At 48.8% G+C, this 25,617-nt stretch overlaps 1 protein-coding gene across 1 annotated transcript; it reads right to left on the bottom strand.

Annotated features, from left to right (window-relative positions):
* Window positions 1-57: 57 nt before the first annotated feature.
* Window positions 58-25,611, bottom strand: LOC1276736 (putative mediator of RNA polymerase II transcription subunit 26). Its single transcript, XM_316114.5, has 6 exons — window positions 25,226-25,611; window positions 11,180-11,371; window positions 2,870-3,156; window positions 2,625-2,792; window positions 1,019-2,010; window positions 58-940 (listed from the first exon to the last, which is right to left on the bottom strand). The coding sequence occupies exons 1-6, from the start codon at window positions 25,316-25,318 to the stop codon at window positions 918-920; spliced, it is 1,755 nt and encodes a 584-aa protein (XP_316114.4). The 5' UTR covers window positions 25,319-25,611; the 3' UTR covers window positions 58-917.
* Between the last annotated feature and the right edge of the window lie 6 nt (window positions 25,612-25,617).

Genomic DNA, 25,617 nt, shown 5'->3' with positions numbered 1-25,617 from the left:
CCATAAAACGGGCTGAAACCGGAACCTTGTGCAGAGAAAGAAGAGACAAGCATCATACACGTTTTTAAAATCATATTTATAAGATTTATTTGTCAGCTTTGAACATACACAGTTGAATGCTGTCTAACTCAGCTTGTTTGCTGTTGCTTGCTGCATCGTTCCCCTGGCGGGAAATGGGTGTGCTTGCCGGGGTTTTTTTTTTGTATGTTGTTGCTTGCTAAAAGGGGATCCTCAATTAGTAAAAACCATCTCCGAAAGCCGACTGTCTTGTTGAAGTCGCTCGCGCTTGTACTTGTACACGGAATGTATTTAATTTTCCCTCCCATGTTCCAACAAACACACCACTCGTCTTCCATTCGCTTTCCCAAAATGCGTCGGCGCGTTCACTTATCACTTCGAGCATTGTGGTCCAAAGAAACGCTCTTTGCGCTTCACACACACATTACTCACACGCGCTAATCAATCCAGTTAATGCTTTTTCAATCCTTCTTGCCGAAGGCGATGTTTAATGCTGCTTCGGCAGACGCATACACCATTCGTTCCCTTGTTCAAATCCAAAATCATATATACACATTATTTCATTCATTCCCTTTTCTTTGAAGGGTGATGTTGTTTTGCGTGCGGGCAACCACACACCACGTTGAGATTCGCTGATTTATCGCTGATGGGGTTTGCTGTCCAGTAGGATGTATGTGGTAGTAGGTAGGATAAGTGTCCGTGGCGTGGTAATTCTGCATTTTTTAAAATCACATCACAATTTGTGTCGGCGTGTGGTTTTGTTTGGGGTAGCACGTACACAAAACGGGAGAAAGGGAGAAAAAATAACAAGCCCATAGGGTGTTGTGGAGAGAAAGAGGTGCTGCTACCGTTTTTCTTTAGGGGTGTTGTGTAAGCCCTCTCCTGTCGTTACTATCGATTTAAACCGATCGTGGCTGGACATCTGGAAAGGCAGCGGGAAGGGAAAAGGATCGTTAGCGTACGTTCGATTGTGCTGCTTCGAGACAAACAAAATACTTACAGTGCGGACGGACAGCATCCTCCTCGGAGGCGGACGTCTCCACCACCTTGCCGGGCAGGCTGATCGGGGTCAGCAGACTGCGCCCGTAGTGGATTCGTCCCATCGGCAGCATCGGCTGCGGCACGGGCTGCTGCTGTTGCGCCACCTGCTGTTCCGACTGGTGCTGGACCTGATGCTCCTGCTCCTCCTGTGCCTGGTGTGCCATCTCCGGCTCGGTTGGGCGCGGCGGCTGCTGCTCCTGCAGCTCGCGCTCGTCCGAGTGTGGCGATGGGCCCTCCTGGTCGGGCACGTTGCGGTAGGAATCGGTCTCCTCCTCGCTCTCCTCCGACTCAGCAATGCGGGCGATGAGCGAGCGCAGCTGCTCGGTAAACTTCTGGGCGGCAAAGTCGGCCACGTTCATCTCCTCCGACGAGGGCACCGGGAACTTGTGCATCGCCATGTCGATCGGCATCTCACGGATCTGGACCTCCTGCTGCTGGGGCATCTGCTGCTGTTGCTGCTGGGGAGCTGGCTGCTGCTGCTGCTGCTGTTCCGGTTCCGGCTGGCTGCGGACGATCTGGGGCGGCAGGAAGGGGCGCATAAACTCCGGGATCGGAACGCGCTGCAGATGGATGCGAACCTCGGTGTGCGGTGGCATGGCGGCGGGCTGAGGCTGCGGTGCCGACTGCTGCTGGTGCATCTGGGCGGCCATGATCTGGGGCAGCTGCTGCAGGAAGGGATGGAAGTTCGGGCGACCCATCGGTCCGTCCGGGCGCGGGGCCTGCATGATCGAGGCCGGGATCGGGGGCAGCTGCTGCTGAGACTGTTGCTGCTGCTGTTGCTGTTGTTGGTGGGGGTTCATCAGGGGCATCGGGAAGATTGGTCGTGGCATCTGGCGAATGATGGTCTGGGCGGGCGGTCCCATCTGCTGGGGCAGGTGGGTGAGCGGGCCGAAGGTACGAACTGGCGGGATCGGGATCAGAATCTGGCGGACAGGCTCGGCATCCTCGTTCCTATTATGAGGGAGTTGCTTTGTTAGTACACTGTAAAGTAGTGATTGTCCGGAGTCGTTCGGAATCGTCCGGAGTTATTCGGTGTCGTTGGGAATCGAAGTCATCCGGAGTCGTTGTGAGTCGGAGTCATCCGGAGTCGTTCGGAGTGGTTCGGAGTCGTCTGGAATCGGTTGGAGTCATCTGAAATCGGTTGGAGTCATTGGAAGTGGGAGTCATCCGGAGGCGTTCGGAGTCTTCGTAGTCGTCAGGAATTGGTTGGAGTCGAAGTTACATCAAGTACCGAGCGGTTCTTGTTGACTCCGACCGACTCCGGTTCCGGTCGACTTCGATCGACTCTGGGCGACTCCAAAAGACTTCGACTCCGGTCGACTCCGGCCAACTCCGACCGATTCTGAACGACTCCGAACGACTTCGGACGACTCTGGACGACTCCGAACGATTCCAAACGACTACGGGCTTCTCCGGATGACTCCGACCCCGGGCGGAACTAATGGTTCGGATTTTGCCAGTGTCGGAATCGGACTAACAATATCCGGAGTCGGATCTGAGTCGTGGGTGCACTCCAAAGAGCACATCGCTACTGTAAAGAACTCCTGGTAGTTGACAACACTTACTTCAGCTCATTGCCCGACTCGCAGAAGATGGCAATGCGCTCGCCGGTAACCTTCTGCTGCTTCGGGTCCGTGGTCAGATCCATGCCGAACGGCAGGCGCACCATCTTCGGCGGCGAATCGACCAACTCCTCAGAACGGCGTCGCTCCACGATGCAGTTCATGCGGGACCTGCGAGGAAATGGGACAGAAAAACGAAGTTGAATATCCCACTCACTCCAAACTCCTGCTCCCAAGCGCCTACTCACTTCTGGTTTTCCCGAAGGATAGCGCTCGCCAGATCGGTCAGATGCAGATCGAGCGGCAGGTTGACACGGTGACGGTTGTTCATGTCGATCGACTCATCGCTTTCGCCATCGTTCGACGAATCATCCTCATCCTCCGAGTCGCCCGACTCGTCCGAATCTTCCTTGTGATGTTTGTGGGCCTCCGCTTCCTGCTTGTGCTTCTTGCTCTCCTCCCGATCGATGGTCTGGAGATTGCTCTCATCGGCTGACAGGTTGTCCTGCATCAGTGCCTGAGCCTTTGGCAACTCCTGGACAAAAGTAAGTAAAAATCGATGTGTTAGTTCAACTCCAACTTCTTCTGCGGGTTCATTTGTACAGTTCGTAACAAGACGCAATGATGTAAGTGTTTAGTGTAACCAGCGATGCCGGACGTCGGTACAGAGAAAGCCCTCCCCCCCCCCCCCCCAAAAAAAAAGACTTGTTTACACTTCCTACACGCGCTGCAAGTAACATTGCGTAAAGCGTGTCAAACAAACACACGGTTACATAGCCTTTCGCGGGCGTTGTTGGGAAAACCCTTTGGCCACCAACTCTCGATACGATAACAATGATAATGCGTGATAACGAGAGCGCCTACGTGTTACGGCATTCGGGGGGAAGGGAGAAAGCCATTTCTTTCCCATGGTATCGGATTGTGGCCAAGTGGCTGTTTTTATTGGAATTCCAACTCTTCGTCAGGTGAAGCATATGGCGATTCTAATAAGGGAATTGCATGCATTGCAGTTACCAGTGGGGCTCGGATTTGGTCAAAACCGGGGAGTTACGAAAGTCCCAACGTGTCTCTAGTGGTATGTCCCTCGGTACCTTGTATGTTGTAATGTCTATTCGGTGTCGATGTTACGCTAGATTCGTGATAAAATGACTCTTTATGTTTGGTGTTTCGTGCGTACATCGATAGAGAGTATGCGTGTGATGTGTGGATTGCGTGTAGATGTCACGATACGATCACGATCGTCACATGCATTTGGTTAGGCCAATGGTGGGACGAGTACTTCCAGGTGATCTTCAATCTTCAAGAAGATGCAATAAGTCTATTTTGTTGTACATGATTTGCCCAAATAGCGCTCCGGTCTTACATTTCCCAATCCACAAGAGCACATCGTTTGTATGATCGCGAAATACTCTTGATGTTACTACCCTTCATTCCCTCCATAATGATGTTGCAAATGTACTGTCCTTCTAATCGCAGCAACGTATGGTAGGCACTAATGCCCATCAGTCACACGATTAGCCACAGATTGTCGCGAGCTCTATCTCTTATCCCCCGTCGTATGTCAGGCGCGCTTTCCCGTCCAACTGTCTGTGCAATTACACACTCTCGTTACACGCTTAGTAAAGCTGCCGCGTGGTAAACATCAGTCAAAAGGTGGCACATTCTACACACCCTAGTTGAATACGTCGTAACAAAAATAGTGAAGCATTCGAAACAGCAAAAAAGCGTGCACTTAAGCAGTACAATACAGCCTTACAGCCAGAAGCTCCTACGAGGTACGATCCGCTGCGATGATAAATCGTAGTAGCGATTATGAAACGACCTTTTTTTTTTGCTGTGAGGAGTCCAAAAACAGTCAGTCTTCTTCACCTTCTACAGTGAAGTTGTGCACACAAGCCATCTCGGGTGCACTCGGGGCAACGGTACAAATGGTGGCGAAGACCCCCTAAACATCGGATCGGAGACCTCCAGTAGCACCACTGTGGGCCGCCCGGTGCTGCAGATCGGTTGAATGTACGATGAATCGCTTTTATTTTCAAACCGCCGCACAAGCGACGAACCCCCTTGGCGCGCGCTTGGCAGCGGTTACTTCATCTTCGCCTGTGTGTTTCTAGCAGCATGCGGAGAAGAGGGCTTGCCCATCCATTTGTGCACCCTTTGGAGAGGGGGGGGGGGGGGGTAGTGAAGGGGCTAGTCCTTGGCAAGAAGAGCGCGGTGGTGGACCTTTGAACTTCGCTTCGCTTCACACTCTTTGCTCGCTCTTTGTAGCCACGGCTTTGTAGGGATGGTTTAGCCAGCATCCAACACACACACACACACTCATGCATGGAAACAACGCCTAGGAAAGAAAAGTGAAAGTGGTTTTACCACAATCCCGTCGGCGCACTCGGAAAGCTAGCGGGCGGCCGGCTTGGTCGGTGGTACTTTTCGCACCCCACCCGAAATGCTTACTTTCTTTGCGCGGGTTTGTGTTGTTACCATTATTTACCCGTTATTACTGCTCATGCTACCCCTACTCCACCCCCCCCCCCCCCTCCGGGCGTTGTGTTTACTTCTCCCACATCTCCCACACGTACAGATTGCATTTGGATTTTTCAGATTCAATGCGAGATTGAGAAGCGCTCGAGATCGAGATGATTTCATCGACACCAGGGGTAAGCGACGAACCCATCGTTAGGTTATCTACGCGCAGGGCCTAATCAAGCGACAGGGGAGGGGGATGGAGGGACTGGTTTTATGTGGCAGGCTTACACACAAACGCCACCAAACGGTGAACGGTTCGGCTCACGGCGGGTTTCGTTTGGCTTTTGATTTGTAAATCCTCCACAGACCTGCACCGAAAGGGCCTCCCATTTAAAGTCTAGTGACCTTTCCGATGGAACGAAGACGAAGTTTTGGGATGGAAATCAGCGGGAGATGCTGCACTGTGAGGCACTCTGGCACACTGGAGTGGTGCTGGTGGATTTGAAATTCTGATGCTGCTGCCGCCTCTTTTGTCTTCAAGCCGTGGCTTAAGAGATGAAGGGACGCGTTATATAACGGGGTTTTAATGTTTGTAAAGGCTATTGAACCCCTTCCAATCAGCGGGGGACGATCTTCTGTGTTCTTAGCAGACAGTGTACTCGATCTGCCAGTATGATTTAAATATGATGCTGTGTGCCACAAGCGAGACACATATCGCGTTTCACTTTCATTTCAACTTACCCAGTATGAGTCATTCACACATTGCGGCTTGAAGGTGCATCTTGGTTTTGCTTACAATAATATACCAACTGCTCCCCCCTCTCGTCCCAATGAGTACACGGCTCATTAACAAATCCTCCAAAAAGTGAGAGGTAAACGATCTGTCACGAATGGGGCAGAAAGTCGCCTTACCACCCTCTTTTAGCGGCAATCTTCAACTGATTCGCGCGCAATCAGCAACGTGCAAAAAGAGAAGGCTTAAGTGCGTGTGTGTGTGTGTGTGTCTGTTTGTACATTTGGAAATCACTCTTACAGAGTGGTGAACGGCGGCTTGGTGGATTCATATTCCGTTCCGTTTGCAATATATTTACGAAAAGCGGCCGTGGCGCCGATCATGCGATCGGTCCGTGAACGGGCAGCGGTTCGGTTCGCATTTTGCATCATGCTAATCAGCTACTTAAACAGCCAAACCTCGAACCACCTTCGCCAGTCACCTGATGATCAACCGTAGAAGGTTGGCAAACAACGAACGCCGGGTTCGTCGTCTAGTTTTTGGCAATGAAAATGAAACATCTCCGGGTCTTTTTGGTCGCGGGATGTTTGTTTTGCTGTCAGAGGGCGAACCTTGCACAGTGTGTCACTATTTAACGTGTTTCATAAACATTTTGCACAAATCGTTTTCTCGCTGCCGGTGATGGTGGTTAGTGCCAAATCCCGTCGAAAGAAAAAGCGAAACGTTCGCCGGCAGGCGAAACAATAAATGACACTCTCGGGACAAACAGCGCTGCCTAGAGCGACGCCGTTTTGTTGACAACAGCCAGACGACGAACCGAAAGTATAATTTGTCTTTGCCTGCCTGCTTGCCTGCCGGCTAAAAAAGCAAAGGCGAGGCTCCATTTATCCTTCCTTTGCCGCCGTTTGCTTTAGAGCTTTGTAGTTGTTTTGTCTTGATGGTTTCCCCCCGCTCAGAAACGTTGCAAACATCATTCACACGATGTGCGTGATGTTGTTTCGCAAAAAAAGCCACCCACATCACGCTTGTTTGCGAAAGTAGATAGTGGGAAGTGTACTCGATCACGAACGAAACAAATGGAAAGCTTTTTTCGGTGCGTTTTTTTGTTGTTTTTATATCCTTTCTTCCTGTTCGCCGCGCAGAGCACGGTTATGGAGGGTGTTTAATGTTACGTGAATCAAAATCCGGTCAGTGGGCAAAACAACAACCAACCTCCTGTCTCGCGCCTTCCCTTTTGCTGTGCTTTGGTTGTGGTTGGTGCTATCAAAGCGACGAACCCCCACCCGTCGGACGAACACACGCAACCCAACAGCGGGCGGGTGGCAATAGAGCACTCTTGCTTTACGTAATTGTAATTAAAAGAAATTGTGTACTTAAAAGTAAAACAAACAAACGAATAAAACCATGGACCAACACAGCGCCTGGACAGTTGGCGCAATGCATTCGCGCTTGAGCGGCGATCGTCAATTCCAAAAGAGAGACGAGGAGTAGCAGCAGCAGCAGCGCATCTTCACACTACCACCACACCCCCTGGGTTGGCCTTTAGTGTCTTCTCCCTTAGATATCAATTGCGTACCGAGGAACAAAAAAAAAAAGACGATCTACGAACGGTGCATCATCCATACGATGGGTTGGAACTGCGTCACCGTGAGTCGCTAATGATACGATCGCGATCGCAATTCACGATTGTGCTGGATTGGCTGGTTCGTCTGTGGATGGGTGAGGGCCGCCCTCCATTATTAGCATGTCGGATGGAATGGTGGGGGATTGGAAGGGGGGGGGGGGCGATTGGTTTCGAGTGCTTAGGCGATGCTACACGATGGCGGAAGGTTCCAGGGTTCCAAGTTTGGAGGTACAAATTATAGAAAATCAATTGCTCATTGTTTTTCCCTCTCCCAACCTGTGCAACAGCTCCCAAAGGGTCGATCGATACCACGGCAGGGTAGGAAAACGTGCCTCGGGATGAGGGAATCGGACATTCCAAACTTTGAAATCGTTTCGAAATCGCGCGCAAAAGGCACTATGGGCGCGATTCGTTCAGGGGTTTGAACTGAAACCAAGGGGGAAATCAGGTGAAATTTTGTTACCTAAATTGTCATCTCGGTAGACAGGGTCGAAGCAAGAAAAACGGCCAACTGTCCCAATTCCCTGTTAGCTGTCAGTCACGAACTCGTTAGAACAGCAACATCTGGAACATCTCTTTTTTGTTCCTGCCCTTAGTACCGCGTTTGCATCGCCGTCAACGAAACATGCGAACGTTAATCACGTGGAGTCGCATCTACAAAGTGCGCTCTTTTTGTTGTTGTGTGTGAGGTGAGGCCGGCAGCTTGCGTTAAGCGTGGCGCTTGTTCGAGATAGCATTAGATAGAGAGCTTTTTTCGTCCAATCATTGCCTAACCCCCATTGCCAAGCTTATCGGAAGGTGATCAAGGCTTTAATTAACCTTGCGGCAAAAAAATGGTGCGTTGGGAACGGCTCTCGAATCTCCCAAACCCCGAGATTTGCCACGCGAAGGCTGCAAATAAATAAAATGCCTACGACAGACTAGGTCGAACGTGTGCGAGAGCAGCATCTTCCCCCCGATCCACAGATTGTTACATGCCGCTACTGTCGGCGTTCTTTGTCTAATTTTCTCACCGATTGCGCTCAATCTCGGGGATGATAAGAAAGCAGCTGCGGCGCAATTGTAGTAGTTGCACCGGCAGTCAGTGTAATGAGCTTTAATATCCGGTAAGGTGCCCTGGGGAGGCCCGACGTTACACAACCGGACAAACGGATTGCGATCACAAGGTGGTGTCAATTCGCCTTCTGTTGATACATCGCTACAAGAGAAGAGAGGAAATATGATACACAAGATGCTCATGCTCTCTCCCTCCCTGCCACCCTAATAAGATGCAAAAGGAAGCTCTTCTTATCGACAACTCCGTCCATGGGGATTTTTATTGCGTCTGAAAAAGCTTCTCTTTTTTTGGAGCGAAACTGGTTTGAGCTTGTTCAGTTTCGAGATGAAACCAGAATTTCCAGATTGTTGCACAACAAACGAAAAGCTTGGTTTTTTCCCGTTTCGAGAATCATCTGTCACGGGGCGTTAAACTTCTCGAGAAAAAAAAGGAAAACAAAACAAAACAGCTTTTTGATACCTCGGGAGCGGTGATAAACAATTTCGCTGACCGTTTACTAAACCTGTTTTGTCGGTTTTTTTGAAGGAATGTTGAGAACAGGCGCGATTCAAACTCCACAGACAACCATTTATAGACGGCGACTTCAAGATGGCGTCACTGGCTAAAGGGAGATTGACTAGCGTCACTAACGGACGGTGTCGCTGTGTCGCTGGCTATTAGCTCCGAACCTAATTGTAATAAAAAAGGGCTATATTTTATACATTTCACAACCCTCCCATCAACCTCCAACTGTCTTGTCTTGGTCATTCTAGCGGGTGATTACATCGGAGAGGAGCACCGCTTAGTCACGAACTGTCCTTGATTTTCCAAAATGTCATGCCCACATCGTTAGGTTCGGCTTTTCGGTTAGGGCACAGTCGGATGCATTGTGCTATTGGAGCAGTAAACCGCACGAAAAGGGTATTTATGATGGATGGATGTCTCTGCGTCCCGGTGACTAGTGCATCGCAGTACAATTAGCATCGGAATTGGTTCTCCGCCGTTGCGTCGTTGGAGGGAGTGTTCTAAACGGTCATTTGATTGTGGGATATTAAGTGGCATCTTCCGATGCGCATCTGAAGGGTAATTAATAATAGTTAGTTCTATCGAGAAGGTTATTCCATCGGGAAGTGGGAGTGTACATTGGATCTTTGAGACACTCACAATTGCAGCCTTCAGAAATCCGATTTTGGTAATCATTTCCTTGAAATCAGTGATGAAGATTACAACTAAATACAAGGTTCTTGTAACATCTGAAATGCGGATCATATTGGTCGGCTCTTGAAGGAAGCTCTCTGGCTATCTGATTATGTCAGGTATGTTTTTTAGATAGTGCTTGACATACTGGAAGAAATATTGCACCTTAACGCATATATTACACATCTACAAATGCTCACATTTCCGCTCGATAAGTTCCCCCTACTACCCGCCGCCAACAACCAACGGGCAGTGATAAAACGTGCCAATTGCCAGTTCCAAAAGATATAGCCGAACGATAACCCCATTAGCTGCGGTCCATCAACGTTATTCAACGAGGCATCAAATGGTCCCGTGGTTTTAGCGTTTTGTTATCCCTCCCCGCAATACCACAGAACCTTGAACTATCGCCACTCGTAAAGCTGTACACTGCCATGCGTTAGCACGTCTTGTACGGGTGCCAGCTGGAAATAAAACAAAATAAGATGGCGAGAAGCACACAACCCCACATACCATAAAGCTGTCAAGCGCTCGCGATGCCTTCTGGCCGCCTGACTTTTACGATCGCCGCACAGCCTCACAGCGGCGTTGGAGCCGAAAGCTGGTGAACGGGGAGATCTCGCACGTAGTGCGACTCACCAAACGTCATCCAGCTGGTAATCATGAAGGAACAATCGGCATAAGTGGTTTACGACAAACGATTCGCCTGTTTGTGGTGTACTATGCGGTGGATAGTGTAGAGGACGCTCAAGTCAGTGAGGTGTTCAGCAAGGTGGGTCAGCATCTGCAGACCGGTCCTCTTTCCGCACAAAGATGGTCTCTGCGGGGCCCGCAACACCAAACCACGAGGTTAAAAGCTTTCCGGTGTGTGATGATGGCAAATCGTCATGCACTGCTAGCTCTACTAAGTACTGCTAGCCCGAAGAAGTGTTGAGGTTAGGTGCTTCTTTGGTGTCAGCAAAAAAGATGCTTCCTACAGCGAGAATAGCAACACACCGCGTACACCTCGGAGCTGCAAGGTCTACAAATTGCTTGACGTTTTGGGGTAAATAAATTGTGTGGTTTATGGAAACCAACGCCGTCTTGCGCTGGTTCCATGCTGTTCCAAGAAAGCGCCCCAATGTTGTGACTACCAACAAAAAAAGCAAGCGAGAAACATTGAAGTACAGCCGCGTGTCTTTCTCCGCGTACTGTCTCTTCTGAAAACAAACTAGCCGCCTGCCCGCCCCGGGGTCTTCCTATTCGCTTACAAACGCTTTTGTTTTATAGCTTTCCGGCTGACCGGGCTCGCAATCGTACGTGGCCAAAACTGTTGACAACGGGCGTGACCGCCCAGTTTTTTTGTGTATGCTTCGGTGAGCACATGTACTTGACTCCCGAGGGAGGCGAAAAGAAAGATGATACTGAAGATCACACAACGTTCGATGTGGCCATGATCTTGACACATCCGTCTAGTGGCTTTCTGTGTGGAATACTAATGGATTTTTTCTTCAAATGGAACTTACCTGCTGCATCGCTTCCAGCATCAGCTCCTTGTTGAGGACGGCATCGAGGGCCTGCATTTGGTCGCAGGACTGCTTCGCCTGCAGGTATGACGAGGCCAGGATGAACGATCCCAGAATGAAGGACGACAGCACCACGGTGATCGCGATGATCTTGGCGATCTTCACCGAGTTGGCTTGGCGCATTTTGTAGGCCTGCAAGAAGAGAATGAAAGAGCATAATTACTAAACTGTTGAGAAATTTGATCAAATCGTGAAAAATGCATAAGTAGAAGTCATTGATGGAGTTTTTTTGCACCATGAAATGCCAATCGCCAAACACAATAGGCTCAAGATATTGTGAAACCAACAAACTTTGGACAAAATGGTTCGATTCAGCTCCAATTTCCGGTCGCTCGCTGTCTCCGCGGAGCGCATCCGGCTTAGCCAACCACCGGAAAGAGCTCGCATTAGCATATCGGAGAACTGCACACGGGGACAAACGAGTCAAGCTCCCTTTTTGCCGGCCCAGTAGTATTCCGCACACGTACGCATTACGTCGTCATCCGACGGCTTGGCTGTTTGCCTGCTGCAACACTCGTAATCGCCGCTCCTTATATGCGGTATCCGAAACGATCCTAGCCGCTGCGGTTGGACGTTCCATCGATATATGGATGGGAAGCAGTATGATATAAATATATTCCCCGGAACGTTAACCGTTCCGAGCGCTGAGTAATAAAACTTCCCCTTTCATTTGTTGAGCCGTTGGGGACTAAAGCGACGAACCCGCCCAAAGAGAGAACAACTGCAAAAAACAAGCTCCTCACTTGAGTGAGAAAGTTCCCCGCAAAGTGAATGGGCAATGTGGGAGATGCTCAATAACATATCAATATTGTTTTTAGCCCAGCTGTGTGTCAATATTCGCGTTCAACACTTTGCCACCTTTTTGTGCGGCTGACATCATGCCGGGCGAATGTGTCCGGGAGCAGGCGAATTGTGAAATTGGAAAGAGAGAAAGGCGTAAAGATGGGAAAACCCCTTACTCTAGGCACAATCAGTAGTTTTGTTTGCAACTTTGTCACTTTACAGGTAGCAAGATGATGCAGCATGATCCTAAGCACTTAAGTGATTCCAAATCCAAAGTGAAATCAATTGCAGTTTTGGTTCGTTTATGTCTTTTTTGGCAACGATTTTAAATGTGTCAATCGATCAGCTTTTCAACCTGCAAAGCTGACATGCAAATTCTGCCTCATGGGTATTTATAGAAAGCTCCTTCAAATAAAGCAGAAAGCGAGGAGAATAGACTTTCAGAGTGAAAGTAAATGTGCAGTAAACTCCTGCTTTGATTTGTGGGGATTTTTCGGGGGATAATTCCAGTATAATTCCATTCAAAAATAAATGGGGAAGTTTTCGTAGCAAAATATATGTTATCTTTGGGTCTGGGAGTCCCACCAGACCCGCTTTTGCTCTCTGTTTGCTTTAGATGTCACGTAATGGAGGTAAACTTTTTCGAAAATCGAAAGGAATGGTTAAATATCAAAATGATAAATAAGCAACCGGATGCACAGTTAAGATCGTATCGTTCGCTAAGGACACTACCCACCGGTTAATCGGTCTACTTCAAATCGAAATTTACAATTTATGATCAGGATAGAGCATTACGAGCAAGGGAAGGTAACTGAAACTTTGCCACCAACACGATCGTTCCACACCGTCGCTCATCAGCTGTTTCGGTTCTTTTATGATTGATGATTTACTGCTGTTCACCGTGCTGGGCTTATTGCACATCATCCCCCTTTTCCAGGTCAACTCAGTCACGCCTGATAAAGCCTATGAACCTTTCCAGAAAAGGGTAAAGATTAGCCCGAACGCCCGTAAGCTCCTCACAGCCGTGGTTAGTAATTAAACAGAAATAAATCAACGCTGCGCGCAAACGGGGCAAATTGGAACCCTCTTTCTCCAGCGGGAAAGGGGCCGAAGGTCACAAGAGAAAGGTTACACTTTCCCGGATGAAAATCCTAAGCTCTCGACCCCTTACCCCTCTCGAGGATGGAATTTGAAATGCGGCTTTTTTTCTTAAAAAGAAATAGGTAGTGAGCTTAGCAGAAGGCTTTAAATGAGGCGGGATTAGTTTGTTTACAAATCGCTTGCCCTGGTGGGGTGGCATGTGTGTGTGTGTGTGTGGCAAATGATGAGATCTGAACCAGCTTGCTGTGGCAAGGTATCGTGGTAAAACATTCTCTTCCCTTAATTGATTCCCAGCTGCCGCAACGTAATGAGCGCGGGTTTGCTTTATCACCGACGGTGGATCGTTAAGAGATATTTTTGTTTAGCCTTTTTTGCTCACTTGACCTCGCTCGATTACACAAAGATCTGCCCAGCTTGTCTGGCTGTAAGTGCTGCAGGAAACTGCACGTCACAGCTTGTATCGACCTGATCGGCTGATCTCACGCCGTACATGTTGTTTTGCCAGCATCATCATGCTCGATCAGCACTTTGCCCTACAGCTGCGGGGTGTGAATACGAGCTTCAGAAATCGTACGCCGAGCGTGAGTTTGTATTTTGCATACATCAGGATCGAAGAGTGGAGGTGTGCGAGATCATCTCCATGTCTGTTCAGCGTGTGCGCTCATTATTAACATTAGCTACTCATCGTCCGTTACCGAAAAAGGGAACTGATGAACTGAATTGTTGGTTTGATTGAAGCGTCTCAACCAGCCCCCCGTGCACTGTTAAACGAAGGAGGCATTTGCATACGTGAATCGACGTGAATTGTGCACTGCTGATTGAGCTCGGTGGCAAGACGGCGGTTGCGTTTTGAAGCACACTCGAGAACGATTTTGAAGAAGCAAGTGTGGGTCTCTTCTGAGGCGAAGAAACCGAAGAAAAAAAAGCAAAACAACACCATTCACATGCACACAGTCGCTTCCTCACACACACTCAGCAGAGTCGCGGTGGATCATCACGACCACGAAATGGGCATAAAGAGTACTTTGCGCTAACATCATTAACGTGAATATGGTAATTTTCCGGGCAGGGTGAGCAGCAGGCCCCAAAATGTTTGAATCGCTTCGCTATTAGAAGCGCAGCAACAAAAACGAAGCTAACCTTCTGCTGACATCATCCATCTTCACAAGCACTGTGTTTTGTTATTTTTTTTCTATCTTGAGTTTGTGCTTTTGGGTGCCACCAAGTGAGAGAGAGGCAGAGACGGATCGTCTTCATTCCATCACCCATTAAACATTCATCTAAATTAAGCACGAAACCATTTTAGTGCAAACGATTAAAATTTGAGGGTGTTCTTTTTTGTTTTGTTTTAAAACCCTCCATTTTAATTGTCGCTTAAGGTCGAACGTAAAGTTTTGCAACCGAATCTTCCTTTCTGATGGTGGTGGTGGTGGTGAGCGCAGTAAAATAAATTCCCCTTCCCGCCCAATGTAAATGGCGCACTTATGCAACACCCCGTTTACGTTACGTGCGCAATTGTGCATCGTTGGTTGGTCGGCAGCATCAGATTGATTACTTGCTTTTGGTCGGCAAAAATCCGGAGACCACCGTCGTTGGCGCATCAGCATCGGCGTCAACAAAACAAAAAAAAAAGGCTACAAAAAGAGGAAAAACTTCAACGCGCGAATGCGCAACGAACGCGAGCGCGCGCGCTCGCCTGCTCTGATCGGTTGGTAGGGGGAATTGTGCACGGAAAATTGTGTGCTGTGTGTTGTGTGCAGGCTGAAAATTACTGTTTGAATGCACGTTGGACATGCAGTTTTCCTTTCCCTTTTTTTTTTTGAGCGGCTGACCCCGACAGTTGGCAGTGTTTGTGCGTTTTGTTTTTTTTTTTAGTTCCCTTCCGTTGCGAGTTATTGTCGATGGTTTCACCTATTTGTGAGCTATTTTCCCACAATTTTCCCACCACAGCAACGCCAACGCGGAATGGGGTTTAATGTGTCAGTGTTTCTATTTTCTACTGCCACTAGCTGCTGCTACTGCTGCTGCTGGGAAGGTATTTGTACTCACGCTAGAAATACGGGGCGGGCGGGCGTTCGGAAAAATGCGCGTGCGTACCTTTTTGTTCGATTTTCCGGTGAGAAAGATTGTGTGTGTGTGTTAGGGTGGGAATTGTTAAGCGTGGAAGTTGATTTCCACTTTTTTCCCCTTACATTCAAACCCTTTTATTTGTTTTAACACACTTTAGGTAATTAAAATCAATCTTTCTTAGCTAATTGAAAACGGACAAAATCAAAACAAAAAACAGTCATCACTTTCAACCACGATCATGTCTTGAACCGCCTTTGTGACCCTTTTGCTCTGACCGCCTGACCGTATGAGGTGATGCGTTATTTTTAGCGCTCCAGTCCCACCCCACCGTGGCTTGTTTTGCACGCAATGTGCAGCGAATGTGTTTTGCCAGCAAACACGCTAACCTACAATGGTGAAGCCGAAAAGTAGCCCGATCGACACATGCGTTCGGTGTCGGCACGAAGCTGCACCCTGATCGGAATAAGCAAGCGACCGTCAATCAAAACCAACCACCGGCGGTCAGTTGCCTGACGACGGCATTAATCTGTCTGCCGGGGGCCTCTAGGGCAAGTCTGGGCCTGCCTGTCGTTCATTAAGCGCACACGCGCGGGTATGTGTGCCCCACATTTGTAGCACGATGAAAAGCGAAACCGAACCGACGAAACGACCGACCAACCGACAAGCAGGCAGGCGGACAGTGGGATCGATTGTTTTGCGCACACTCTATGTTGTGCTGAAGGGTGAGTCTTTGTGGACAATGTTTTTGGGGGAAGGGGTTTTGGCTGCTTGGAAGTCATAATCCATCGTACCAACCGATCGGGTCTTGTCAGGGGATGTTACGTCTCAAAAAACCCTTTATGTGTGTGCTTTTTTTTGTTGTGTTGCTCTCCGCTAGAGCAAGTTTACGCTTCGCTTGGCGTCTTAAAAGCGTCTTACCAGCGTCTTAGCAGGAGTTCCGTGTCTAATCGGTTGTTTAACCGTATCGCATTGCAATTATTCGATGGAAGAAGTCGAATTGTTTTTTCTCGCTCTGCTGTGAAGAAGTTATTTAATCAATCTCCTACCACCTTCTACGGCACGGTTCAATCGGTTCCCTGCGTTCTGTGCAAGGGAGGCCAAGGGGGAGCTCGTACATGTTGTGCAACCACACGAGAGGAACAAACCCTTCGCAAGACCTTATAAATGATCTGACGCTGCTTTCAACAGCGAGCTGCCGGTAGAGATGATCACCTGCCAAGAATTGATCATTCGATCGTTACTCAATTTTTTTTTTTTGGTTTTGCAAAACTGGCCAACCAGAAAGAACCAGCTCCTGCCTGCATTATCTCGCGCGATCCAGAGTGATGCAGCAAAGCGTTAAATTACTCCAATCTGCTATCAACTGTAGCGAAACTCCCTCATTAGGTCATGTGGGGCCGTGTTTGCGTGTGTAAAGTTTCACTTTTGTCTGCAAAACCTCATCGCGCATCCGAACTGGACACCATTGCGCCGCCGCTCTTGCCGGAAGTATTACATTCTGTGTTTTTGTTTCCCCCACCCGCATCACCAGAGGGGAAAGGTAATTTCTCGCAAACTAGCCAAGCAATCAGAAGCCGAGCATCAGTTAGTTGGAGTGTGCTGATGGTGGGGGAGCCGTAGTTATTTGCTCATCAGCCTAGCAGTAGAGCGACGAGACGTAAAAAAGGGGAACCAGCGGACAGCAGCAGCAGCAACAAAAATGGGCCCTCATTACATTAATAGCACCGGACGGTCATTACACGAATGAATCGTAAAGGGTTTGTTTTGTGCGTGCCAGCCAAAACGCTCCATGGCGCATGAACCACGTCAGCTTCGGCTAGAACCATTGCATCCGACATGTTTATTGTTTCGGATCCGTGGCCGCACTGACCCTGGGATTGGTTTAAAGGGAGCTTCAGGTGGGTGGAGGTATGGATGGAGAACCTACGATCATTGGAGAGTATTTTGAACGATCTGCAATTCTCGGGCTCGAGTTCTGCTGGAGATTTTGCTGTTGGGGTTTAAACACAACCAGTTTTATAAACCATAATAAGGTTCCACAGTTAAGCAGATAATTCCCATTGCCCTTGCGTTAGGGCTGGCGCAAACACGCTTTAATTGCGTGCATTTTCTGGAACCTTTTCAAAGGTGCGCTAGCGAGCGATAAAAGCTTTTGTTCTCCCCCCTGGGTTGCTTGCAGCAATCGCTTCAAAGTGTCAAATTATCCTGTTCCGACCTTTCAAAGCTAAAGCACGGGTAAGGTAACATCACGCCCTCTGCTGACGACTGGAAGCAAACATTCCAAGCCAAAGCCTATGATTTCCTTGTTTTGGGCTATTTTCACAATTGGCAAACCCAAAACCCGTGTATCCCGTCCAATTGCCATCGCCATCGGGTACACACTTTAAGTGCTGGAATGAGTTTCCAATTTCGCGCGATCACAAGATCGTGTTGAACTCGTCGGCCCCCGCGGGGGTATCGATTTTCAAGTATCTGCTACATGGCACAACGAAACATATCAATTATCCAACAACCGTTTCAAGAGACGATGGCAGAGAGAGAGAGAGAGGGTGATGTGATGTTTAGATGACGTTGGTAAGACTAATTACTTCCTGGTTATGGTGGTGCTCAAATTCAAGTGTGCACTCATCATGCTGGTGCTGATCGTGGGAGCCGTTGCGCTTGGCCATTCGTCCTATAGAACGTGAGACAATCACGAATTGTTCAAGGTTGTGGTGGTGGTTGTTATTGGAACAGAAACAGTTACCGGGTTCTTGCTCAGATCTCACATCATTTCCCCTGCATCGTGAAGAGCCTCAAGGAACGGTGTTTGCGTGAGATTGGGTGCCAATGACGCAGGCTTTTATTGGAAATAGTAATCCAGAGCACACGCACGACTCCAATTCCGACTTCGACTATTGCTAATCCGATTCCGACTCCGGCCATATGGGAATCACTAGTTCCGCCCGGAGTCGTCCGGAGTCGTAGTCGTCCGGTTCGAAGTCGTTCAAAGTCGTCCGGAGTCAGAGTCATCTGGAGTTCTACTGGAATCGTCCGGAATCGCCTGGAGTCGTTCGGAGTTGTCTGAAAGTCGTCCGGAGTTGTCCGAAAGTTGTTCGAAGTTGTTCGGAGTCGTTCGGAGATGTCTGGAGTCGTTCGGAGTCGGCCTAAGTCGTCTGGAGTCAAAGTAGTCTGGAGTTATCCGAAAATCGTCCGGAATCGCGTGGAGTCGCTCGGAGTCGTTCGGAGCCATCCGGAGTTGTCCGAAAGTTGTTCGGAGTTTGTCGGAGTCGTTCGGAGATGTCTGGAGTTGTTCGGAGCCGTCTGGAGTCGTTCGGAGTCGTCCGAAGTCGTCTGGAGTCGTTCGGAGTTGTCCAGACGACGCCCGATGACTTCGGACGGCTCCAGACGATTCCGAACGACTCCGAATAATGCTGAGTGGACCTAGCTTCCGGAGTTGTATCCAAATGTCAAAGTCAGATAGGAGTGGACTCCGAATTTTTGCCAACTAAACTAACGTACGTAACGTAATATCTCCGACGCAGTCTTGTGATGCTGTGTCTTTGTATAAGGAGCAAGTCGCACAAAATCAGGCATATAAATTCGCTTTCCATTTCCCCATTTCACTTCTGCACCGACAGACAGACAGACACAAAACTGCACACAGAGAGTAATTCAGCACCAACTTTATATGGTAATCGATTACTGTCAACCTCTGCTCCTCCGTGGTCCTCCGTGGCGTATCTGTCCCGGTTGAAGTTTGTTACAGTTAAGCATTATTGCTTGCCCACTCACACACACACCCCTAGAAGGAAGTAAGCCGCTGTCGCTGAATGCAGCCAGCCGTAGCGAAAACGCTTTCGGGTGCTCCCACCAGCTCCCAACAGTCTCGGCTGTGGCGTGGGAGTTTGTGTCACCCTTTTCCCAGGCGACGACTGTTGCTGGGAACGATCAAACTTTTACTTCACTTTCAGTTTCATCCGGCCTGGCGAGATGCGTCTCGCCCTGGCCCTGGGGTTTTTTGAGCTGCAACTTTCTGTCCCGTGTGTTAAGAAACCCCGATTGGCACTGGAGGGCAAAAATATATATATAAACCATTTCGAAATCGGATAATATCATCCGCTCCCCGCTTCGGAGAGCGTTCTTTTTCTTTGCTCGCTGCTTGCGTGTGCGCTTCGTTCCGCGGGGACTACTTTGGTGTCTCCCAAGGCAAAGGGTCGTGAAAGGTTTTGCGGTTTCGGTTAATGGCGAAAGTGTTGCACATTTGCCACACTGTTGCTGTCCTCTCGCCGCGGCGACGAAACGAAACCAGCGGGCAAACAGGCGGAGAGCATTGCTTAACGCCTTACTTTCCCCCTGAAGGTATGGTGGGGTGACGCGTGTGCTGAATTGAGCGTTTCCACACCATTATTTGTGTATTATAACTCGGCACACGCACACATAAAAACGATAGAAATTTGCCTCGCGGCTTAGTTCGCCTCAGTGCGCAAAACGAGGTCAACAATTATGCGGTGCAATTGCAATCGGTGGTGACAGTTTTTCGGGGGTATTTTTGCGGTCAGTCAACCACTCACTCGGGGCGATTGTGTCTCAGACGTTTCTCGATTGGCTCCCTAAGTAATTAGATTTTAATGGGAAACCTTACCCAATGTAGGTTACAGACAAGCGAGGTGAGACGTAGGGCGTAGTAAAGGTTTCCCCGACAAGAATGTGCATTATTGACAAAGTTTTAAAAATAGAAACAATAAAACTCCACTCCACCAAGATATGATTAGTTTTCTTTGTCTTCCGGTTCCCTTTTAAAGGCACGTCGGTTCGATATCGGCACGTCGGTCGAGTACGTGACAACGCACGGCCGTTTTTCCCCCATGGTAGCTGCTCTAAAGTTGATGACTGACTGGGAAATACCGCACCGACCGGTAACTATCTCGTTCGTCTTTTGTACGTTCCAGGTCTCGTGTTTGGTTTCTATCTTCCCTTTTATTCCCGTAGCAAAGACGCAGTACTACCACCATCACAACCACCATGTGCAATGTTTGTGTTTGAACAGTTTGAACGCAGGGAACTGCCACAACCTGCGTGTCACAATCGATGGGAATGAGCAGAAGAACGACACAGAGAACGAACAAACACCTTGTTCCCTTTTTAAAGAGCGCGTTCGATTTTCGAAACCGTTCGTGACTTACAGCTCAAGTGCAACGAGTGCGCCGTAACAATCACCTTAAGAACGGCTTAATTATCGAGCACCAAACTACCAAATGGAGGGTGGAAAGCATTGTCAAAGCTCATCTCGAAAAGCAAAATATAATAATAAAAGAAATACGGAGAAAGAGGCGATTTGTTCCACGGTGATGAAGCTTTAAAAATAGAAAACAACTCGCGGAGAACGAATTCGAGTCCATCGAATCGATTGGTTTGGGCTGTCGCCCTGTGGTGGTGGGGGGGCGAAACGAGATTGAAATGTGTAACGTAGCGAATGGTGGAGCGTTTCGATTGTCTTTGGCAGGTGTTACGCTGCAATGCATTAGAGGGAAAACCAGCAAGCGAGCATGGAAAATGGTGCCCCGAACCGAACGGATTGCCAATGAATTCATCATGAACTAGCTGCCGTTTGTTTGGATTTGATGTACATGTACGTCTCCTCTCTGTCGCTCTCGCTGATCGATCAGTGTGGTGGCAGTGGCAGGCCCCAAGATCTAGGTCAACTTAGAGCGGTAGCTGGGATAGCATGGTCCGATCATCCTTTTACTTCTTGCCGCGGCATGGCCGCAAGCGCCGACGAGCGCACGACAGAATCAATACCCGCGACCAGAACTTCCCAGCGCGGTTTCGAACCGTGTCGTCGTTCGTGTCCATCGCTTTTTGGCACCACCACCACCAGCACCACCATCACTAACGCTCAAGTGACACCACATCCAGGTGGAAATAAACACGTTCGCCAATTAAGCCAGGTGAGGCGACACGGTGCACGAGAAGCGAGCGAACGTTGTTTGGCTTTTTGTTTTCATGTTGCGAAAATCATTATTTGCCCATCTTTGAAAAGATTGCGTTTTTTTTGTTGTTGTTCGCACTATGTTTCACTGGGATGGCAGCTTCAAACCGATTGAATCAGAAATTGTAGTGGAAAGGTTTCATTTTAATTTCCAATGGGATTCAACCGTTTTATGCTCGCCAGTTGGAGAACACGAACCAAGCAGGGGAGCCTTAATTAAATCGGACGTTTATTCGTATTTTTGTGTAACATAGCACCATCTCCAGCCGTGACTTGGGGGCAGTTTTGAGGTTCGAATTCAAAGTGACCTCTCGAAAAAAAAAAACAAAACACCCCAAAACATTCAGTGACTGACAGACACGCAGCTATAAAAGCAGTCTGAATTCTCTCAACGCATTTGTTGGTCGAACCCATTTGCCTGGAAGGCGCTAAGGCAGCTACACACCTGGTTTGGCTAATTATTTGGCAATGCGTTAGCTGTTCCTCAAGCATACCCCTACCCCTAAGCGTGCTTTGCCTTGTTTTCGGGCGATCTAATTGGAAAGGAAATTTAATCATTCGCCCAACATTTACAACGGGGAAAGGGTTTTGATTATGCAACGCCAATGCCCGCGTTTGCAAATCACCAACGATCGCGCGCGCGTTGGGGCACTGGAACCTGTGGCGCGGTAATAGACGTTCAATAAAATTAAATGTAACGTCTGTTATTATAACCACTACGGTGTTGGGGGAGGAGTGTTTGTTTCACGCACAACCGATCGCTCCGTTCTTTTCACCAAGCGTTCGGCTATGTATGCTTCCTTCCTCACACTTGTATGCGCTGCTGCAGCATATGCTGCGCGGTTCGTTTCCTTGTTCCTTTCCATATTTTTTTTTTTTTTTGCTGGAGTGTGCCGTTTGGGCCGCCGCTTTTTGTGGGTTGTTTCAACAGCAATCTCCTTTGCATTTCCGTTTTGCTGTTTTTCGGTTTTTGCTTTCATTTTTGCTTGGCTGCGGCTGCTGGGCTTTGCGAGAATTGCATCTTGTTAACTAATCAGAAGTGTTATGCGTAACCGAATCGAAAGTAAGGAAGAGGAGGAAACAATTACCCCAGTATAAGGAGGAGGGGAAGTAAATCCGGCAATTCCGGTTCGAGTGCAGGGCAAAAAGCGATTAGATTGTGCCGGATTGCCGGTGGAATTGACGGATTGTGGAAAAAAGGCGTTCAAGCTGCTGGTTTGGTCTGCATTGTTTTCGACCGTGCTACAAATTCTGCTGCGATGCTTTGGCGTGGTTGTGTTGAGGCAAGAAGCAATGAAATGGAAATAGAAACACCTTCCCCCCGAGGGTCGATGTAAAAAAAAGCTTCCCAAAGCTACCGGCGGCTCATTATTCCGTGACGATCGTATTTTTTTTTTTATCTCGGCCCACGTTCCAAACCCGAAGAACCCTCCCCCGAGGAGATAAATGCTTCGAAAACGGTTGAGAAAAGTGCATAAATTCCGCCCGGCAAGTGAAGGTGCAATGAATCCGAACAAACACTCCCGGCCGTAGTGACTTCATCACCCCAATACTTGACCGATCGAAAGACTTGAACGCACTGGCAAACGAGAAACCTCTCGCTCGCGCCAGCTGCCTTTGTTTTCCACCGATGGGGGGGGGGGTGTTTTTTTTGGACAGTGTACGCGTGAATCGCAAATAAAAGCACTTAACCCAGGGGATGGCAGGCGAGAAGGATGGCACACTGGTTGGCAGATGGTGCCTTACGGGGCCAGGGACGTTGCGTTGTGATCGGCAGTATCGGGTCAGCGGGCAACAATAGGCATACAGCACAACAAAACAATGGTGTTGTGTTTTTAGTTTCATCGCCAACGCATCAGAGAGAGAGAGAGGAGCCCTCCCCACTGTAGGACAGGCTGAAATTTTCACCACCCTCATCACCATCTCAAAAAACAAAAACCCGCCCAAAAATGAGACAATTGTTGGGTGCTCGCGCGCGTCCACATGCAGAAGCGCCACGGTTCGGTACCGATTTTGATAATCCATTTGCTTTCGGAGTCAGTGCGTTTTTAGGTTCACCACGGGAACGGGGTGCCGATGGATCGCGATCGCTTTAATTAGGATTCTTCATGCATTAGCTGCAAATGCAGTGTCATTGTCACTGTGTGACACATTAATGTAGCTGCACATCGGAACGGATTGCATTTGGCATGGTGAGATGGTGCCGGTTGCGCGTTGCCGTAACTGCAGCTGCCTCTAATTGTTACACGCTTAGTAGCTGCATAGGTACAGCTCAGTGCACATAATCCGCTATTTTAGATGGTTTGTGTGGAGTGATAATGTCATGCTTTCATTCCTCTCGTCTGTAACTGACCATGAAACTGTGGTTTACTTTCACGTCAGTCACTAAAGACTTCGTTTTCTTTATATTAATATTAATGGCAGACACCTTTACTTGACATCAGTACAAAACGAAGAGCAAATTGTGTGTTTCAAAGCGAACCGTTTTGCAGAACAAGCACCAGCTTTAATTAGAAGACCATAATTACAGTTCTGAAGTCATAAATTACGTACCCTGTAGGGTGCGAATCATTGCTAGCTTGTCAAAAAGGCGATCCACAAAACCGGCCAGTTCTCATCGGCGCTCGAAAAGGTACGCAAACCATAGGCAAACGATCGAGTGTACGTGGATCACGATTTTGTGGGCAAATTATTTGCTGTGCTTGCGATGGGAACCGATGCGCGAATCAGACAATCATTTTTTTAAGGTAGATCCGTGAAACATCAAAACTACTTCTGAAAACAGTAAAAAGATGGAGAGTTTTTTTGTTGGAGGTCAATTCTTTGAGTTCTCAAGCTTCACTGCTCTGCATATCTGAGCTTCAAAAGAATGATCTTACAACGAGCTCTCCAAGTGCAAGCGATGCCACATCACCAAAATAACTCCCCAGGCCGCAAAGCAATGTTTGTTCTGAATCCAAAAAAAAAGAACGACAAAAAACACGCTCCGTCCAGTTGGAAGCAAAAATCGACAGCGAGCTTTTACCGAGAAACCACTCTTAACAGTTGCCGTAGCGAAGATGAAGCAGTAGCATCGGCAGCAGCATCAACAGCATCATTATTATTCTCAAGGTCTCTCGATGGTGCTGAGTAAAATATAGCCTTAACACACATCTCCTGCGTCATCGCGCTGCGGGTCTGCTAAGAATGGAAGCTGGCGCGGATCGCAAGACGGCAAGCAAGCGGCACTGCTCTGCCAGCCGAGAACCATCTTCGCTTCGGGTTGCGATTTATAGCTTCAGCTGCAATCGAAACGATTCGAATCGATTCGGCGCATTAAAACCCCAACAGCGGAAAAGTGGGTAGGGGGGTAGAGAAGATGTAAATGAGCAACAAATCTGCCACTGCCGTGTGTTCGTTTGCTGTCTGTGCCACAGCGCGGAGTCTCACTTTCAGCCGGCAAGCCGGATACGCTCGTCGCCCGGCCACCTTGCATCCAAGGTGGACCGGGTAGGTGATGTAGTAGGATTGAGTGGAACCGAATCCCTTCAACAACTCCCCCGGGTCGGTGATGAAAGAGTTCGAAACGGCGGCGACACGAGATCACGAGCAGTGACTGTCGGTCTCTGTCGCTGAGGGAAAATCGCACGAAAAACCAAACACACTGACACACTGGTTGGTTGGTTTGACCTCATAGCTGTGGGTTTACATCGCACACACAGTCAGGCACCAAACAATGCATTCCCGAGGTGTGCGCATTAATGCTGATGGGGGCTGCGCTGCTTGTGGTGTGCCGTGTGCCGTGTGGTTTGTTTCGTGTTGCACACGGTCTGACACGATCATCACGACACAGTACAAGCGTTAGAAAATCACTTGGAAAGCTTCCGGTGCTGCAGCTACGTGGAGGAGTGCAACAATTGAGTTGGCAGCTGCCAGGGCAGAATTTTCACAAGAAAAAACAAAAGCTCTAAAACTTCAGCGCCTGGCAGATGCTTTTTTTTTAATTTGGACGATGAGATGAATGCAATTGGTCGGAATGAGAAAGATGGCAGAGTCAGAGAGTCAGACAAGGCGACACTTACGGGTGGGGCTTCACTAGTGGTGCTGTACACTTCACTCGCAGCATAATCCTGCTTCATCGTCACGGCCATCGAGTCCGGTTCCTTCTCCAGCATCTTGGTAGGATGGATGATCGGCGTTGATCGCTCGCGCTGCTCACAGCACTGTTTGCGCCGAAACGAAACCGGAAGCCACGAAACAAACAAACAAACGAAAACGGACCGAGGACACACCGAAACCCGAAAGACGGATTACGAAACGCTTGCGAGATCTTGGTTCCTGTTGGCACGGACCAAGGGTGGGGAAAGGGGAAGATACGCGATTTGCTTCTTGCTGCTCTGACCGAGGGGACGTCCGTTCGCGTGAACAGTCGCGGAACGTTTGAATTAGTTTGAAACCGCTCGCCACCATATAA

Source organism: Anopheles gambiae, chromosome 2 (genome assembly GCF_943734735.2).
Source record: "Anopheles gambiae chromosome 2, idAnoGambNW_F1_1, whole genome shotgun sequence".
Taxonomy (NCBI): Eukaryota; Metazoa; Arthropoda; class Insecta; order Diptera; family Culicidae; genus Anopheles; species Anopheles gambiae.
This window is presented reverse-complemented; position numbering and strand designations above follow the sequence as displayed.